Source organism: Colias croceus, chromosome 13 (assembly GCF_905220415.1).
Source record: "Colias croceus chromosome 13, ilColCroc2.1".
Classification (NCBI taxonomy): domain Eukaryota; kingdom Metazoa; phylum Arthropoda; class Insecta; order Lepidoptera; family Pieridae; genus Colias; species Colias croceus.
In genome coordinates, this window is record NC_059549.1 from 10,355,882 (window position 1) to 10,375,563 (window position 19,682).

General features: G+C 32.3%; 2 protein-coding genes across 2 annotated transcripts in view; both read right to left on the reverse strand.

Annotated features, from left to right (window-relative positions):
* The window catches only part of LOC123696747 (vacuolar protein sorting-associated protein 13A-like), a 43,254-nt gene extending 28,385 nt beyond the window's left edge, over nucleotides 1-14,869 (reverse strand). Inside the window, exons 1-9 of the mRNA XM_045643112.1 lie at nucleotides 14,809-14,869; nucleotides 9,308-9,482; nucleotides 8,193-8,593; nucleotides 7,566-7,777; nucleotides 6,984-7,158; nucleotides 6,383-6,656; nucleotides 5,966-6,212; nucleotides 5,602-5,732; nucleotides 5,156-5,350 (exon numbers count right to left, since the gene is read on the reverse strand). Of these exons, the coding sequence (XP_045499068.1) occupies nucleotides 5,156-5,350; nucleotides 5,602-5,732; nucleotides 5,966-6,212; nucleotides 6,383-6,656; nucleotides 6,984-7,158; nucleotides 7,566-7,777; nucleotides 8,193-8,593; nucleotides 9,308-9,448 (1,776 nt within the window). The 5' untranslated portion in view covers nucleotides 9,449-9,482; nucleotides 14,809-14,869. The remainder of the gene's footprint in view (nucleotides 1-5,155; nucleotides 5,351-5,601; nucleotides 5,733-5,965; nucleotides 6,213-6,382; nucleotides 6,657-6,983; nucleotides 7,159-7,565; nucleotides 7,778-8,192; nucleotides 8,594-9,307; nucleotides 9,483-14,808) is intronic.
* A 687-nt stretch (nucleotides 14,870-15,556) lies between these two features.
* LOC123696711 (putative transmembrane protein 183BP) lies at nucleotides 15,557-17,281 on the reverse strand. Its single transcript, XM_045643066.1, has 3 exons — nucleotides 17,050-17,281; nucleotides 16,232-16,830; nucleotides 15,557-15,901 (listed from the first exon to the last, which is right to left on the reverse strand). The coding sequence occupies exons 1-3, from the start codon at nucleotides 17,081-17,083 to the stop codon at nucleotides 15,584-15,586; spliced, it is 951 nt and encodes a 316-aa protein (XP_045499022.1). The 5' UTR covers nucleotides 17,084-17,281; the 3' UTR covers nucleotides 15,557-15,583.
* Between the last annotated feature and the right edge of the window lie 2,401 nt (nucleotides 17,282-19,682).

Consider the following 19,682-nt stretch of genomic DNA (forward strand, 5'->3'; position numbering starts at 1 on the left):
ATAGATTTACTTCAAATTTTGCATGAATATTACTAACAGGACGGGTGAGGCTATAGGCTACATATTATTAAGCTATCACCTACGGGGGAGGAGCTGTGAACCTTTATTTTTCTTACGTATTCCGTGTATTACGACAGCGTACAATCTAAAGATTCATGTTTAAATGTTGGTTTCGAGTAAGCCATGCTATTATCTAGCTTTACAAAATAAAAACTATGTCATTTACGTAATTTGGGCAGAGAAACAGTTTAATGAATTTAGTAGTATAAAGACAAATTAGAAACAGCGCCATCTATTAAATGTTATAAAAATCAAATCAATTTACACGTTAACTATTGGAAATTAATAATCAAATGACGCATATATAAATGTTGTTTGACAATATCTAGATTGACACTATAAAAAATTATGCCATTTAAGTAACTTGGGAAGAGAAACATAGCTTAAAGAATGTAAGTTGTATAATGTTAATTTTGTAACAGCGCCATCTATGAGATTTCGTAAAAATCAAATCAATTTACATGTTAACACTACTGAACACAATGTTAAAAATTAATAATTTAAATATACCTAATTATGTTATTTATTTATTTAACTCTTTAACCCATATCTTCCGTTCCCTATAAGATATATTTCGTGTAAATAATAAACTACATTTTTTTTAAAGTGAGGGTAGATGTTTATTATTTTAAGTAAAAATAAACACCATTATCTACAGTTAATCTAATGATTGTGTTCCAAAGAGTATAATAATATATTGTTGTGTTCATTAGTTACAATTTTAAAAATCTTCGTGTTTTATAAATTTACTAGCTTACCGCCCGCGGCTTCGTCCGCTTTGTCTAAAACCTAATAAATTGTGTACTAAAACCTTCCTCTTGAATTAGTCTATCTATTAAAAAAACCGCATCAAAATCTGTTGCGAAGTTTTAAAGATTTAAGCATACAAAGGGACATAGGGACATAGGGACACAGAAAGCGACTTTTTTTATACTATGCAGTGATATTTATAAAGCAATTGAATGCCATAAAACAAAAAATAACAAATGCAATCTTCGTGTTTTGTGAATTTTCACCATCATGCGTTCCCACAAAAGGTAAGTTGTTGTTGTTTGTTGGTAAGTTGTTAAATGAAATGAAATGAATGATTCTTTTATTATTTTGAGGTGCATTGGGAACAGAAGTTTTTGATAAAATTTTATTTGTAAGTAGCTTTTTTTATAGATTTACAGTTAACTTTTGATTTTTTTATTTACAGATTCAATGCTAATAAAATTATATCGCCTTTGGAAGACGATTTCTGCTGATATTTTTACTACACCACTTGAAAATTGATGATTTGATGATAAAGACAGTAGCAGCGAGGATTAAGTGGAAATTAGTAATCATCCGCTTCGTCAATTTTTGACTGAAGTTAATGTCCAACGTCCAATGGTTCAATCATTGGAAGTATCTCGGGAAATTTTGGAGGATATACATATCAAACTACTACGTTTTAGTACCGAAAAAAATGTTATTGCCAAATGAAACGTAAATTTTGCACTCACAACTTTACAAGTAATGTTTTAAGTTATCAGATAACCGCAAAGTCAAAATTTTATTTTTATTTTGACTTTGCGGTTATCTGATTATAATATTTATCGTTATGGCTATCGACGTACCGACCGTACTGGGATCAGAGTAGGTACATGATATACAGTTCATCATCCAGGATTGCTTAGAGCATTTTCACACTGAAAAAGATGTTTTCTTTGAATCGTAGTTGCTTCATTTATTTATTTTTAATCATTTTACATAATATGTTTTATATTTTATAAATATATCATTTTCATTATTTAAGTAGATAAAATAAATTATGTAACGGTTTTATAAGAAAACACATTATATTTGTTAGGCGACGGTGATTTCTTCCAGGCAAAAGATATTCATCAGCTCAATAAAATTGAACAGTATGTTGTTAGTTATTCTTTAGATTCACAATGGGGAATATTCATGTTTTTCTTTTTTGTCTTAAATTAATAGTTTACTATTTTATAACGTAGAAAAAAATATTAATGGGCTTCAAAATACTCTAGATATTTTTAAAAATGAAATTCAAATCTTTTAAAAAATTTAAGCAGTTCAAACGCCGCCATTGTGCGCGCGCTTTGGGTGACGTCACATGACACGTCCAGTGGGTGTTTACCTTAGTGTTTACTATGGAGTGATGAATACAATGTCGTATCAGATGACGTCACATTTCGTTCGACCTGTGGTGGCGCGTTTTGGAAGTTTGAATTTCGCTCTCTTATTTTGCACTTTTTGAATATTATTTTAGGGGTTTAAATAATAAGTAAATAAAAAAAAATCCTTTTCATTATAATATTACGATAATAAGTATTCGAGAAAAAAATATTTTAGGCCATTTAAAATTTTATGCATATTCCCTGAGCATTTCCGCATGCAAGTTGTATCGTAGTTTAGATATATCATAGTTTTTACATATTCCATCCAACAAAACCCTAAAATTTTTTAGTAGAGTTGAGCAAGATAATTTGAAAAATGTGCCGTGTTAAGTATTATAGAAAAGGTTAGTACGTTGGTAATTATTATTTCTTCTTCATTTACATGTTGTTAGTAAAAATAAACTTTAACTTACAGTCAAAGTAGTCAAAGTATATTTTAACTAATACTACTTAATATCTATTATACTTATGTTCAGTATTTATCTGTATTATTATTGCTTGACAATTAATATATTTTCATGTCGTATACCAAATTATAAACATAAGTTTAATGTGTAATTAGCTGGATTTATTTTTACACACTCACAGACTTATATTTTATGTTAAATGATAAAAGAGTGTTAATATGTAGTGTAAATCATAATACATTTTTTCACAATTAAAAACTTTACTTACTCAATATGAAGACCGTTTGACAAATGATAGGGTGCATCATAATAAGATGAACATGAGCATAAGCAATGACTAGAGTAGGGACGCGAATATTACAATTATATGAGACAAGAACGATTAATAAGTTTGTTTAATGAAAGATTAAGAATTGAAACTATTCGGTCTCTGGAAACGTACGAATAGCGAGAGGCCCGTCTTACTGCAGACAGATTTCGTCATAGTCTTAATGTCTTGAGGTAAACAATCTACGAATTCGGTGGTGTGGTCTGACAAATATAAAAGTGGGTTTGCTTATAACCTCACAATTGATTACAGATCATCTTCTGTATAGACGATATTAACGTAGTATGTTCTTTTTGTAATGCTTTAAAGTTTAAAGTGTAGTAAGGCGAGTCAGCTTTCGTTTGAAGATACACCGGAACCTTTGAAATCACTACTTTTAGAGGAACATACTGTGCAATTAGCGTTTAGCTACTATTATGTATTCTGTGGTGCAATGTAAACTGTTATTAGACAATATTCGCTCTTATAGTAGTGCGTTTCAAATGATCCTTTGGTGCTCAATAATTATCAAAAGATCCGTTCATGCTTACTTTTAAGATACAAGGTCAAGTTTACCATTTGATAGGATCCCTTTTGCCTGAAGGCCAACCTAAGTTTGTTTAAATATATTTTGTATTCGACTACAACGAATAGTGGAATACAAGAAATCAATATTTCTCAAATTTAAAACTGAACTCATTTCACTTTCAATTTTAGAACAGGTTAATTCGTATGTATGCAGTTTTAAATCGACATTAGAAGCTTTTCCTCAAGATGGTGATATCGGCACTCAGGAACTCCCTGGACGTGTTATAACGCCCAGGCCACAGTATTACAATTTTTCCTACAGTAGGGCGACGAATGTATTTTCGCATAGCAACGGAGGGGAACTCGCGGGGGGTCAAGTGACGCGGGCCACGTACCACAAACATGCTTAGTTTGTGGTATCGAGCGCGAAAGATAGTCATCGTGTTTTTAGTAAAGTTACTATGTAAACTAACGTAATTTAATACTTAGGTACATATTCTATAATGGTGTGCTCAAACTGTTAATCTACATTTAATATTTTAGATTATTATTTGATACTAAGTAATGTAGAATTTAAACCACATTCATGTTTTCTTCAGATTTTAAGATTTTCTTATCAGAGTGTTCAATTTTAATGTAGTTAAATTTTATAAGAGACAATAGGTAATTAAGAAAATTTTAAAATAAAGTGTCACGTATTTTTTTTAAACGACGAATGACGAAAAACGACCTAATCGCGGACGAAGTCGCGGGCAACAGCTAGTCCGATAATATGTTTGCACATGTCAATTTTTAAAGCGCACCAATTTGTCTCCGCCCCTTTGATCATTTTTTCATTAAAATTATAAATTGATGTATTAAATTGGTAACGAATACTATTAATTTAATATCTGAACGAAATAAAATGTTACTACTGTATTGGTGACAAAATATCAAATAAAAAGGAGTCGCAGTCAGGGATCAATAATCGATTTATTTGGTGACAGATCTACCATTCTGAGCACAGAGTTATTATTTAAGTTACAAAACAGTTATTATAAGAACGAAGTTTATATTCATGTAATGCAATATAATTTTATTGGTTATCGATCTCTTATTTTACACATATATTAACATTAATTTGATAATTCATACCTGGGAACAATTTTTGTTTATCTGAGAACGAAAATATTTCGTGGTGATAGATCTATTTATTAGGTGATACATCTTGATGACAAATATAAATTTTGGTGATAGAAAATATAGTTCCCTTAAAAAATCGGTATGTCTGCAGCTGTTTGTCCGTCCGTCTATTTATTCTCGACATCGTTGGCTGGAAATGGCTAGAAACATTTGAACGGGACTTTTCAGTAAGATAATACCTGTCAGTAAAACGGGTAAGTTAGACATCTTTGATAATGCGTAATAAAACTATAATATAGTTAAGTTATTTCCCTTTGTATTAATTCGCTTTCAACGGTACCAACGCCCTGTCCGAAGGAAATTGTAGCCATCCTACTTAGGTACTTACAGGCAATAAAGATTTTTGTCTTCATTCATTTATTCTAGTTACTCAAGAGAGTCGATTCCTTACCTCCACGTACACCAATTCCACAGCTTCACTCAACTTCCCGATCCAAGAGCCTGATTATCAATATACTTACGTGATCCTTAACAAAATTATCCTATTTTTCGACCTTGAACCTTACCTCTACATACACCAATTCCACGGGCTCCATCAACCAAGTAATACCAAGGTCTGCGTGACTATTTATCGGATTCCGTTCCACATCCACAGCCAGAGCTGTTCCCATGGAAGACTCTCTGGCTGTTATCAGCATGTGGACCAGTTCACCGTCGGAGGAGACACCTTCCACCACCAGGTTGTCTGCTCGGAGCGATAGCTGGTGTGGAAAATATGGCAACGAAATTATATCAGTTTCAGGGGAATATTTCACAATAGTTGGCAGGATAAAATAAACTCGTTAAATATTTGGGTAAAAAAAATTTAATGTAATCTTATCATATAAAAGTTTTAGACAATTTAAAATTATTTCCTTATGTACAAGGCTAACTTCAGAAAAAGATCATTACCGAATTATGTGACTATGAAACAGTATGAAAATATTATAGAGTGTTGTTATAAAATATGTACCTTATACGCTTTAGCTGAGGGTCTGGTTTCAAGCGAAGCCAGGAACTGTGTCAACGTCACCACCAGCACCTCTTTACTTCTATTGATTAATGTGAGAGAACAGTTCGCCAGAGTCAGGTTTAGTTTGTGTTCTGTAAGCATTTTTTATTTAGTTATAAAATGTAAAGTTAATCAAAATAAAAGAGATATTTTTTATCGATATTCTTGATTCAACGTCAGTTTCAAAATCATGGAAATAAAACAAGGAGAAAACCAATTCTGAATCAGTACATATGGCTAGAATAAGTCAGTAAAGCCAAGTTAATAAGCCAGTAAATCTAAACTCTACGTCTAATTTCAATTTACCACCTCTTAAGACACTTACCAATATACTGCTTAGATTTATCCTGTCTTGGAGCCCCTTCCACATACCCTATAAGCTCACAGACCTTCTTCTTCTCAGGGCTTGATAAATGGCTCCAAAGCGTTTTATTCCTCTCTGCTTTTACGCAGAGTTCCACTCGAGACTTTTCATTGTCTGAATCGCTTTCAGCGTCTGATGATCCTACTACTTTCCACCAGTCGAATTCTGTTTCCACTACATCTATACTCTCTGGCTCTTGGGATAAGAGCTGAAAGAATATTTCGGATTTAGTTTTTAAGTTTCGCCTGGGATCGACAAGTAATACTTTACATTGTTTGCAAGCTATCTAAGATCAGTTACGGTCGACTTCTCAATATCTTTTGCTACCATTGCAACTCTATTATTTGTTTAACTCAATAAATTCAACTAATCACGTACCTCAAACTTCGCCTGTTCCCTCGCTATCACAACTGATATAATTGGCAAGTTATCTTCACACTTCTGCAAGTCCATCTTCAGCTCAATATCATTAGGACTCCGCAATAGACTCTTATAAGTCTTCTTGTAGATATTATAGTTCTCTCTGTGCTTTTTAATGGCTGCCCAGGTGTAGGGGCGTACTCTTTGTTCTAATACCACGTTGTAGGCATATTTCCACCATTTTTTGATACCTTTTGATAGGGGTATTCCGGGGTGCAGGTGACGGTGTTTTCTAGAGTTATCGATGGCAATTAATGTCTTATGATAAGAAAAAAACATAATACAGTACTTAGGTACTATCTATAATTTCGCTATATTGTGGTATTTTCTAAAGAATTGAGTGCAGAAAAAAATTACAGAACACTGTAATCAACGTTACTCAGTTATGATAATATTACGATTGAATATAAAAAGTGGCATTGAAACAAATACATAATACAATCTTGGTTTCATCGTGAATTTAAGAAATGGTTACATGTTATAGTTTAAATTATTTACTGGTAAAATTTCATTACAAAAAATTGGACTTCACCACAAGATCTTAAGAACATCGTCTAACCTGTTAAGCTGAATCCTCCTAAAGGAAGCGAGCAAATTGTCAATAGATAGGTACTGTCGTCTGGACAATTGCAGTGCGCTGTCTTGCAGTACTGCGTCCAGTAAGAGTCGCGGCACTCGCGCCTCGCCAGAGCGGTTTATGAGTACTTTGACTTTACATGTCACTGGTTTGAGTACTGTAACGTGTTTAAATGTGTTATTAAAGTATTATATAGCAGTTCATTTGTAATTTACTTTCCATGTAAATGGTTTAAGTACTGTAATGTGTTACAATTAGTTATTAATGTACTGTATTGCAGTTAATTAGTAATTTTACTCTACGTGTACTGTAATAATTTGGGAATTACAAATTGCAATTAAATTTTAGTTTTATAGCATTCAAATTCTACGCTTTATATTATGCTTAAATAATAAATAGTGACAACTATTGAACATATATGATTAAACACAGTAACTATTCATGTTGGTTTTTTGTATGCAGTTTGTTAGCAATAATCGTCATTGTGCAACAGGCGTCTTCAATTTCAAATAAAGTATTTAATTTTTTCCAAACCATTTTTTCCCCAAACATTGCCATACTCACGAAACTCGAAATCCTCATGATGCATCGAGAACTTATCCAGCCCAGTCAGCATATAATGCTTCCAATTGTAATACTGCATGGGGGTTATATTGGCTATTTCCACATCATCCAATGCTGTGGCTGTAGGGTTCCAGTACAGGGATAGGGATTCGATCCGCATCATTTGGTATACCGTGGATGCGTTCGCTGGCGTCACGGAAGGCTTCCATTTGCTGTAAAGAGGAGTTATTTAAAGGAATTATTAGAAGATAGAGTTTGTATTGTTACGTTTTGATGGAATTGCATTTTAGACGATTTGGATGCTGGGGATGATGTTTCGAAAACGGTCGTAATTTTAAACAAGTGTTAAAATAGAAAAAAGTGAAGCCTTTTATTTTAACATCAAATATCCGATTTGAAAATTAATTTGTAAAAGAAATCAAAATTTTCATTTTGATACTTTAATCGATAAGTTTCAAGGCAATATTGCTAAAAATTAGAAATGTTGTTCATTGATGTTACTCACTTAACTAAGAAGAATTATAAGAAAAGCTTTACCTATGTTATAATAATCACATCAATAGCGTTGTAATTATAATATGTAATTCATTAACCAAATATAGCTATTTACACAGTAGTAACACTTACCTATTAGTAGTCTCAATCGACAAGCTCTGCAGACAGAGTCCACACGCGAGTGGTCCATCCTTAGAACTGATAGAGTCCTCATATCTCACATGAACGTTCCGTATATAAATCTGTAGATTATTCACGATTGCCGTGAACAGATTCTCAAAGAAATTCTGAGGTCCCTTCAGAACTTCGCTTTCTGCTTCCAAGTCCTGTAGTATTTTTCTCTTTGCCGCTCTGGTGAGACGTTTCTCTCTTTCTGGGTCGAAATAGCTGTTGGATATTGCTGGACCAACCAAGATGAGGACATCTTCAATATTAACTACTACTGGTTGTGTGTATAGACCAGACCAGGGTATTTGTAGGTTGACGCGGCCGATTGTACCGATTTTCACATCGATTGGTAAGTCTAGTTCATACTGAAAAGATTTTGAGGGTAAGTTTACTTACCTGTTTCTACTTATACTAATTAATTAAAAAAAATTAACACAACACAAAAAAAAATTTCAACAAGAGAGATTTTGTTTAAAAAAATTGTAGAGTCGCAATTTACTTACAGATATTTGTGACGATTATTTTACATTTAAAATACTACGATTTCCTACTTATTAAAGGTTTATGATTATCCTAAATATGAGCAAAAATAAATAAAATCGTTAATGTAAAAAAGGTGCACTATTCGAAGATTTTTTTTTTCGTTCGGCAGTTCGCGATTGGCGGGCCGCTATTCTAACTCGCCAGTATTTTTCAACTTTTTTTTTCATAATCATGACGTATACGTATCCTAATATTATAAAGCTGAAGAGTTTGTTTGACGCGCTAATCTCAGGAACTAATCTCAGGTCCGATTTGAAAATTTATTTCTGTGTAAAATAGCCTATTTAACGGGGAAGGGCATAGGCTATAATTTATCAATAGGTACGCTAAGACCAACAGGAGCGGAGCCACGTGGGTGAAACAGGGGCGCAATTCAGTGCCAAGTTCGATATCGCGATATATATACTTAATAATAATTTAATCGTATGAAATATTTTATCCCACCTTGCTATTTTGTCATTGATTGTTGATTGATCAATATCGTTAAATTAAAACAGGAATTATTAGTTAAACAAATGTATATTTATTCCACATACCAGAGCTTCAGGTTTCAACTTCAACTCAGTCAAGTTAACGTTCCCGGAGAAGATGCCCACATTGAGATTCTCTGTGTCCAGATCCTGGACATATTTCCCGAGCAGGCGGTTCAGGATACCCGCCACTGCTCCTTCGAACATGATGCTTTTTTTCTTTGTCTTTAGAAGTCAAATCCTGAAGAATTAAAGTTGATTGGAATCGTAGTATGATAGAGCAAAAATATATTTAATTTTGAAGTAATTTTCATTAATTAGATACGCCAAAGATTTTTAATTTCCCTATGCTTATCTACGTTACTCATAACTACATACATACCTACATGTGAATACGCAATTAATTTATAGTAAAAATAATAATAATAAATAAATAAATTGTGCGTTGTTACCCTTAAACCGGGGATCGGCTTGATGCGTTGACCCTTTAATAATAATTTAACCAAATAAAATAATAATAAAAACAAAATGGCATTTTATCAGGTCAGAAGAAACCTATTTATATTAATATAATATAGAAACATAATATATATATTATTTTAAGCAAATTGAAATGTTCCAAACAAAAAATGCATAGTATGATTATATAAAATAATAAAAATCAGTATGAAATAGGTAAGATATCCCTAGTGAAACTACCATTAGGTACCTTTCTTAAACTTCTTAACACAAGAATGTCGATTAGATATCAGTTGAGGTCCAAATTGTCCAAGGAGTCAAAACTAAATAAAAACACGATGCGTAAAAGTTTTCATTTAGATTGAACGAAGTTGAACGGTTTACAAATAATAACTGCGTTAAAAACAACCGACTTCAAACTTGCACTTGCAAAATTTACAAATACCTACAGACAAAAATGCTCATAAAATAAAAACTACTGGGCCTATCCGAATAAAATGTTGAATGAAAAATTATGGGACCAATTCGACACCATCCCGCATCGAACAAAAAAAGAATCACGTAAATCGGTTCAGAAACCTCGGAGTAATCGGTGATGTACACCGAAACACATAAAAAAAAAAACATACCGGCCGAATTGATAACCTCCTCCTTTTTTTTGAAGTCGGTTAAAAACGATCAGCCCTTCATTAAGTATTTCTATTAAAAAACTTCTGTAAAGTGTATCCAAAAAATATCAGATTACTGTAAGTGCCTAATAGATAATATAAAAAAGCTTTGATTAAAAATATTACCTAAAGCAAAGGTGAGCTTAAATTTACTCTATTTCAAAGAACTTTTATCTAATTGGGTTCCAATCCCTTTTATAATACCCGTCCTTTGAAAAATAAAGCTTTTCATAAGTCTCGTATTTTCCAAAAGCTGTTTTCGACCTTTGACAATAGTCTGATCCCGTGTTTTCAGAGAAAATGTGTTTACTTTTTACACACATACTGAATAAGGTAAGTAGATATAAAATTACATTAAAACTTTTCCACGTAATGTTTGTATTGCTAAAATAATATTCCAATGAACAGATTTTACGGACCTTATTGTTATTTCAAATTCGAGGTAGTCCCTTTGATATTTTGAAAGTTTCATCCGAGAAAATAATTATTTTGTCCCACCGAGATTTTAATTGCAAAGCATCGAATAGCAATGTAAACTATTTGTTTAGTAACACGAGAATATATACCGTCTGCTATCCTTGATACCGTCGTTGTCTTGTATCCATTTCAAGAAGTTCTTCTAACGCGTAATGTAAACGTTAAAAATAATAATTGAAACACCAAAATATCTATTACAAAGAGTATTGGATGCGACCACTCGTTGTTTACTCAATATTTATTAAAGTGTGTCCTATCTTATCTGATAAATATCGATAATCTGTTGGTAAATGTTAGAGGCGGGAATTTTGTATTGTTTTAGTTAAAAGGTTTTTTTTTTATTTATAAATTGCAATATTAATAAGATTTGATAAAATGTTTCTATATATTTACAGAAGTGGTGTTAAAGTCCTAAGTTCCGCTATCTTAAATCGCTGAGTTTACCTATTTAAAAATCTCACACCGTAAAGTGAGGTTTCTTTTAAAATAGGAAAATTACGAGTAGGAAAATATTTCTAGAGACGTCATTAACCCCTTTTTAGGACGAGCGCATTTTAATTCAGACTAAAACCAATAAGGATAATTCCGACAAAGCCAAATTTTGGTGAGGAGCTGGAGTGTACCATAACAGATAAAAATTGAAAAGTCCCCACTTATCCCATGTGTGCTTCAAAAGTTATTTGGGGTCAAAGGTCAAAATTTCAGATTTTTTTAGTTTTTCTCGAAAACTGTAAATTTTATAAAAAAGGCCTCAAATCAAATTTCTAGATCTTATAATTCTCTACAAAAATGGTCTCTATGATTTTTTTTCCCAAGAGTTACCATTCCTGAGATAATGCGATTTGAAGAGACATATCACTACTTAGTATATATAACCCTTAATTTGGTATAGTCCGGTGTGATGGACACTTATTTAAAATAAATCCTGTCAAGTTTTTATTTCATGTTCATCGATTTTTAATCGATTAAATGTTTATTTATACCATAAACAAATAGTAAAAAATTAAGCAATGATTGTGACAACATTGCATATGTCAGTTGGGACGCAAAATGTCTGCGAAAAGGCGGCCACCTGTTTTCCTCAAGGTATTTATAATTATTTTTCTTATTTTTTGTCGAAAAACGAATTGAATTTTATATTTATTTATTAGATCATAAACATATCAATCATTATTTACAAAAACATACACACTTTATTACATTTTTATGGTATTTATTTGTAACCGAAATGTTTTGTCCGTCACAGCGGACATTGCTAATTGTATAGAAAAGTACCACTTTATTACTATGTCCGCTGCGGCGGACACCGTCAAAATGTGTGTGTGTGAGTTTGGATTTTTTTTCATTGCCAACAGCCTAATCGCGCAAGTATAATTATTGATTTAGTGCCGAATGAACATACACCTTCCCATGCTAGCGAAATATCAGATTCGGAAACTCAATTGCATGAAGCACGTACTAATTCTTCCACCCCCCTGTTTTCTCCTGCACCATCTGCACCATCTTCCCTTGCTAACGTAACAATAGATACGTCCGTCGATGAAGAATTACACTCCGAAGATTCTGATAGACCTGCTGATGACCAGATTCTTTCGTGCGTGAAATTGGCGAGTCCATTTTTGAAAATGTTCAGTCCCTATCTGCTATTCCTTGATTGCTTGCAACGCCTATAACACCAATAGCTTCTTGATTAGCACCCCGAAAAATAAGATCTAGGAAACCACCTACACTCAAAGCCAAAAGACCAAAAAAACAAAAAAAATCAGCTGACTTACAATTATTGGAGAGTAACTCAATTCCGTCACCAAGCGACAATAGAAGAAGGTGAGGAGGATGATTACATAGACATGCCAGAAGATGATTCACCTTTGAGTTTCCTTCACCTTTTTGTCTCTAGATATTTTACTAGTATCGTAGAGCAGACAAACTTATATTCAGTTAAAAAAACCGGCAAGTCAATTCAACTAACAGAAGAAGAATTTAGAGACTTTTTTTTAAATTTTCATACAAAATAAACTTGAATTGGTTTTTTTTTTAACTTCATACAAAATAAATTGTACTTCGGTATCAAATAGTTCTAAAATTTTCATTTCTGTATTTTTCTTTAGTAAAAAAACATAAAAATAGCTGTGGTTTTTATTTTCCGTAATTTGGCAGTGTCCACTGTGACGGACACAGGTTTTCCCAGCAGTGGGCTATGGTAGATTTTTTTTTTCATTTTTCGAGAACTTTATGACATACTCCTAAAACCACAAAATTGTCAAATTCATATATTTTGAATATTTTTATCGGTGCCAAATTAAGGGATAACAAAGTCGCTTTCTCTGTCCCAATGTCCCTTTGTATGCTTAAATCTTTAAAACTACGCAACGGATTTTGATGCGGTTTTCTTTAACAGATAGAGTGATTCAAGAGGAAGGTTTTAGTATATAATTTGGTAAACAAACTCAAAAAACTGAAAAAATTGAAAAATTCTGAAATTTTGACCTTTGACCCCAAATAACTTTTGAAGCACACATGGGATAAGTGGGGACTTTTCAATTTTTATTTGTTACTAGCTTCCGCCCGCGACTCCGTCCGCGCGGAAAAATTAAGAAAAATTAAGATTTATTTTTTTTCTGCGTATTTTTTCGGGATAAAAAGTATCCTATTTTATGCCCAGGATGATAAGGTATAATTATACCAAGTTTCATCGAAATCGAACCGTTAGTTTTCATGTGATGCCTGAACATACAGACAGACAGACAAAAATTTTTTTAATCACATATTTGGGTTTGGTATCGATCCAGTAACACTATTGCTACAGCTGATTTATTATATACGTAGGTATATGTATAGATAGTACACTCCAGCTCCTCACCAAAATTTGGCTTTGTCGGAATTATCCTTATTTCAATACATTTTCAACTATTTTCAAGCTTAATTTGACCGGATTATAAGGCATTGTCACCTATGGTTATCATAAAGGAATGAAACTTTCGTTAGATATATAATAGATATAACCACAGAATACTTAATTGTACGTTATACTATATAGATATAACTACTATATAACGTTGAATTACGGCATTTGTGGGATAATGAATTAGGTAAGTGATCTCTACGTGATCTATATTTCTTTAAGTAAATGGAACAAACTGTGTTTCTAGAATTTATTGAAACTCAAGCCAGTCTTTTGCATATTTACTATTCAGTAATTGTTATGAAAGCATACCTACAGCCTGGCTGAGGTATCACGCGATGGTCGTAAAAATATAGAGCACCGTAGAGGCACAACTTTAGCTGAGTTATTAAATTAAATAAAAATAGTAAAACATAAAATACCTACAAGAATATAATATTAGGTTTGTACTTAATGGGAATAAGAATTCACGATAGACTTCATTAATATTTTATGATTAAATTCGATTGTATATTTGACGAAAGTGGTCGTTTGTAACCAAATGCACACGACAATATTATGAAGATATTAATATGTTCTTTAGTGAATAATGCAACAAGAATACCTATATCGGATAGTGTAGCACATTAGGTAGGTATTTTTTCCATCTAGGTATTTCTAATTTCTATGTTTATATCGAATACAACAAAAGGCAAGACAACCCTCATTAACAAATATAAGAGCGCAATTACAATCTCAACATTAATCTAAACGAAGAAGTTAAGCCTGTCGTCAAGGAATTCAAATGTTAATGATCAATTAAGATTAAAGGTCGCCGCATCAGGCACGCGCAATATCTTCGAATAATTGATGTTTCCATCACGGAGCATCTAAAAATAGATTCAAGAGCAAGGACACACTATTGACCTAAACCTAAACCTAAGTAGCCTTATACCTACAATCCTCAAAAATAAAAAAGGACAAAACTTTACAACCAAGAAAAAAACATATTTTCTCTACCTACCTAAAATCGTGAGTTTATATCAATGAAGCGGGTGTGAAATATGAAAAAAAGTACTCACCGTTACATGATTTTACGAACATTTAATATTTTTATAAGAGAATGACGAAGGCTCCACCAGGAGTGATTGTTTTTCTCACGAAACGTCACATAGAGCGCAGGGCCGGCTGCCGCGCATGCGCCGTGACGACGTTCCCTTGGGGTAGGTGGTAGGAACTAGTAGGAAGGCATGCGGGAAACCCGTGATCGGCATTTAATGTCTTCGTTCAATAGACGCGTACTTTCTTATGACGTCATCGCAATTATCTTTGGGGAACTTTTAAAATATAGGAAGCTTAATGGAATAGGAAGGAGAGCATTACGTAAACAGTTCGCTGAACTTAAGAGTTCACAATTCAAATTCAGAGCTAAAATTTTTAATATGACGCATTTTTTAATGCTTTATAGTTTATAATTCATCAGCAGATCTTATAGAATTCTCAGTATGTTGATCCTAACCAATTTCACACAAAATATGATATTATGTAGAGAATATGGGACGTAAATATAAATCCTGAGCAAATTTAATAGCAATACGTGTGTATGGATATTTTATTGAAAAAACAATAGGCGTATAAGTTTATAGAATTTATGCAAATATGTAAATGAAAATAGCAACTGACGGTTAAATAAAAAGAATCTGTACCTTTTTCATGTAATTTTAAAATAACATTGTAATTCTCAATAAAACAATAAAGTACATACTTAATCATATTTCATTATTAATTTAATAAAATTAACCTAAGTATTTATGAAATAAAACACACAACTTTATTTTACAAAATATATTATCACAGTCACAAATTAATGTCATCATCACACATATCAAAGAAATCAACATCCAAAACGGGTGTAGAATCTTCCTCCCTCTCAACTATCGGTGGTTTTACTTCAAAATGAGGGTATTTTGAGTGCCACCAATCAAAAACATTCATACTAACAACTGAATCAAGTACTATGGAACATTCTGGAAATAAATTTCTTGATACATTATTACCTTTGTTGAAACCTAGATGCAGTTTCTGGGAGGAAAACCCCTGGGAGAGTGTGAGACTAACAGTTGACAGTGTGAGGCCCATTAGAGGTGGCATGTTGTATAATGTCTTGCAAAATACCTGCAAAATAATATAAAAATACGTAAATATTAATCAAAAAGTATTCAAGTCAGGTTTTAATGAGCCAATCACCTAAAAATATGAACTTCACATAAGATATTAATTATTATATTTCAAATTTCTGTGTGTCTTTAAACTGCTGATGCTCTTTTTTATGATAAATTTAAAAAAAATATCACGCTTGTTTTCAATATACTATGCACTGAAAAAGCTCTACTATATTATCAATTGTAATTATATATGGGCTATAAATATTTGATTCTTGATTGTAAAATATAAATAATCGCAGATTACAATTCAAACCAACACATCCACAGACTCAATACCTACCTGTAACACTTTAGTACCCTCCTCAGGATTGGCGTCCACTCTTCCTGTACCATCCTTAACAATAATCTCCCCTTGCTTCTTAAGCTTGAAGAACACAGACCAGTTCAACTGGCCTTTCGTAAACCATGAGTTTACACACCTCCGCCCCACCAGGGCATGCGGCCGGCTATCATATGCCGATTCTTTGGCCGTTCTATCTAAAAACACATCATGTGTATGATACAATGCCCTAATAACCCTCTGACGAAGCCCATATGCTCTATAGTTCTCCTCAATACGTAACTTTTTAGGCAATTTCATGTGATTGGCACAATACCGTTTGTACAATGAGTACCAAAACGATTCACGTTTTGTTATAGCATATGTTGATTTATTGATTGCTGCAAAGGTACCTACGTCTTCAGGATGAACAAATGCAGAGATGAGATACCAAATGATTTCTGGATATACTACACCTAGGCGATTATCAATGTTATCACCTTCTGAGGTGTGATTGCGTTTTTTCTTGTTCGACTTTTTGATTTCACATGCTTCATCATCAATAACCTCATTTTCAAGATTGTGGTCATGTTCTCTTATGTGTGCATATATTGTGGAATCTGAAAATAAAAGTAACTTTTACGGTCATTACTTATTATAGTGTTTTAGTGGTTGAAAAAATTAATAAGTATATAATATGCTAGTCTTGTAGTAATTTATACCAAAAAATTACAATCATAATCTAAAAGAAAAGTTTTACTGTAAAAGTTGTACATATAACCACCAAGTCTGGACGGTAAATATTCAGACATAAATTGTTTACACAAAAATACACGAACTTTTTGCCTTTTTTTGACCTTTTTTCTTCGGCATCTGATTGTACCCTTTTTTTCGTAATTATTACAAACGATGCGATTCTGTGGAAGTGGCATTCAACGGTATTATTGTCGCTGATACTCTTTAAATTAATCAGTAATCACACATCTGAATGTACCATGATAAACTAATTTGGAGGTATTTATTTTTTATAACTTTGAAAAGTGAACACAAACCAAAATATTTTTAAAATTTCATGTGACATGACATGTGCTAACTTTGACAGTGACATTAGTAAACAACACAGAGCAATTAGTAATAAACAAAATATGAAATACAGATTAAATATGTAAGTTTTATGCAACTAGACGATATTATCAATTTTTATATTTATTCAAGAAGCTTATATCTAATACACTGGAGATTTCGGTATGAACATTGACGTGTAACAAGAAAATATTGCCCAGTTCATGTTTTTTATCACTTTCACACCTAACTTGGTATTGCCACTGTTAATACGAAGTTTTCCCAAGGCTACTATGTATGCTGTAATATTCTGTGCAAAAGGTTAGTTTTTGTACATGAGTTTGTTGATAAATTGCCAACAACGTCATTCAGAAGCATTGTTGGATGAGACAATTATTATTTATGCTAAATAAACTAAGTATCTGAACCAATTATTAAAAAGCGATACTCCCTGATTATGGGTAGTCACCATAATAAAATTGTAGCAACTCTCACTTTGTCAATATGGCATGTGTGTCAAAAAAATTGCGTCGCTTCGAATATTTAAGTTAATATTGTTGCTTATTTAATGAATATTTTCCGAATATAAAGAATGCATTGTATTGTGCAAAATTGCAGAAGTGTTTGGACACCAAATTCTGGCATAGAATTTCACAGGCAAGTGTATATTTACGTTATTTACAATATTCCTCAATACTCCTGCATTTACCTGTTTAGAATCATTTCAATGGCAAAAATTGTCTAATTTAGCATCATTTTAGTAAGCAGTCATGTTAAATTTGTTATTTCCCTAATACTTTATCATTTTTCAACAAGTTTTCAATAAACAGATTTAACAAGTAAGGTAACCATGATGACGAGTTTTTATGGATAGCGAAGAGAATATATTGTAATAACAATATTATGATGAAAATATAGAACACCATTTTAAAGATTGTTACTAGTAATGAAACAACACATGACATCGGTATTGCACTCACATGTAGTTATAAGATTGTTCGTTTTTACATTGAAATTTATACTTTTTTAACTTACCTCATATTTTTTTGTTTTACGTATTTCAGCTTTCCAAAAAGTAAAATAAAAAGAAATATATGTGCCCATCAAGGTTACTGAGGATTACGACCCAGAAAAAATACCTTTTTAAAAATAAACTTTGTAAAGTTAGCTGAAATTTGTGCAAGGCTGCTATAAACAGTTTTTCTTTGATGATTCTGGCTTGAAATTGACCCGTCGAAGCAACGCGTTTAAAAAGAAGATCTGAGTAGCTAACAATTTGGTAAACAGCATCTGATGCAAAACACAACTTTCCTCTATTTACAAAGGATGTTAATGCTATATATCGGTTCATATCCAAGCTTTGTAGCCAAAAGTTATTTATAACTATCATTCTATACCAATTAAAATTGTATGTACCTACCTATAAAGTATGACCATAATATTATAATATAAATACTGTTAAAAATATATGTCGTTATTATTTATAGACCATGATTTTTAGTTTTTTCTATTTTGAAAAATCCTGAATTTACAAACCAGCGTGGTCACTCGACAGAAAGAGACAAATAACATGACTGACGTCATTGAATGTCATAGTTTCTTGTTTCAAGTTAATGGTCATAGTGCAATCTCCAGTGTATTAGAGGATATAAGCTTCTTGTATTTATTCAATAGCAAAAAGTCTAGAGTATATATCTAATAGAGTGCGAACAATGAAGTGGGAAAAGTAGGCACAGGTGGGAACAACACGACGCGGACGTTCCCGCCGCGAGCGCTCGTAGTCGTGGTTGAGTGCTATCGAAGTGCGTTTCTCTAGAGATTTTTTTCATATTTACGAATAAACATCGTGAAATGTGCAATTCGATCTTGCAAGAACGATACTAGAAAAAATACAAAATTGAAATCCAGTATCACATTTCATCGGTTAATCGATTGTTGTATTTATTTTTATGAAAATAAATCTAGCATCGCGGGGGTGAAGGGGAAGCGGGAGGCAGACACGCGCAGGCTCGCTCGCGCACCCTTCGCGCACCTCACTGCCGCCACGTGATCGTAGTGATGTGACTTGACCAACGCTGTACTCGATAGTTTACAAGAAGAACTATATTTTAACATATTAACTTTAAAATTAAACTCTTTCAAAAATGTATTAAAAATAATTTTGTGGTGTGTTTTATATCATACACTTTCTAATATTATGAATGCGAATGTAGGTACATATTATTTATAAATGTAAAGTATGTAATGTTAGGATATTATATTTTAACCGCTAAATTGATTTTTGAAGATTTTGGTAGGTATAGAATTGATAAAATTGAATAAAAAAATTATTAATTATTTCATTATTAATTATTTTTTATTTTTATTTAACATTTTTTAAATACTATAAATTATTATTTGATTTATTATT

What these genes read in the sequence shown, in the direction of transcription:
- LOC123696711 (XM_045643066.1), bottom strand. Translation starts at nt 17,083, where the DNA reads ATGCCGAAGAAAAAAGGTCAAAAAAAGGCAAAAA. An exon ending in AGGTCAAAAAAAGGCAAAAA is followed by an intron (nt 16,831 to 17,049) that starts GTTCGTGTATTT and finishes TTTTATTTTCAG; the next exon opens with ATTCCACAATATATGCACAC. An exon ending in AGGGTACTAAAGTGTTACAG is followed by an intron (nt 15,902 to 16,231) that starts GTAGGTATTGAG and finishes ATTATTTTGCAG; the next exon opens with GTATTTTGCAAGACATTATA.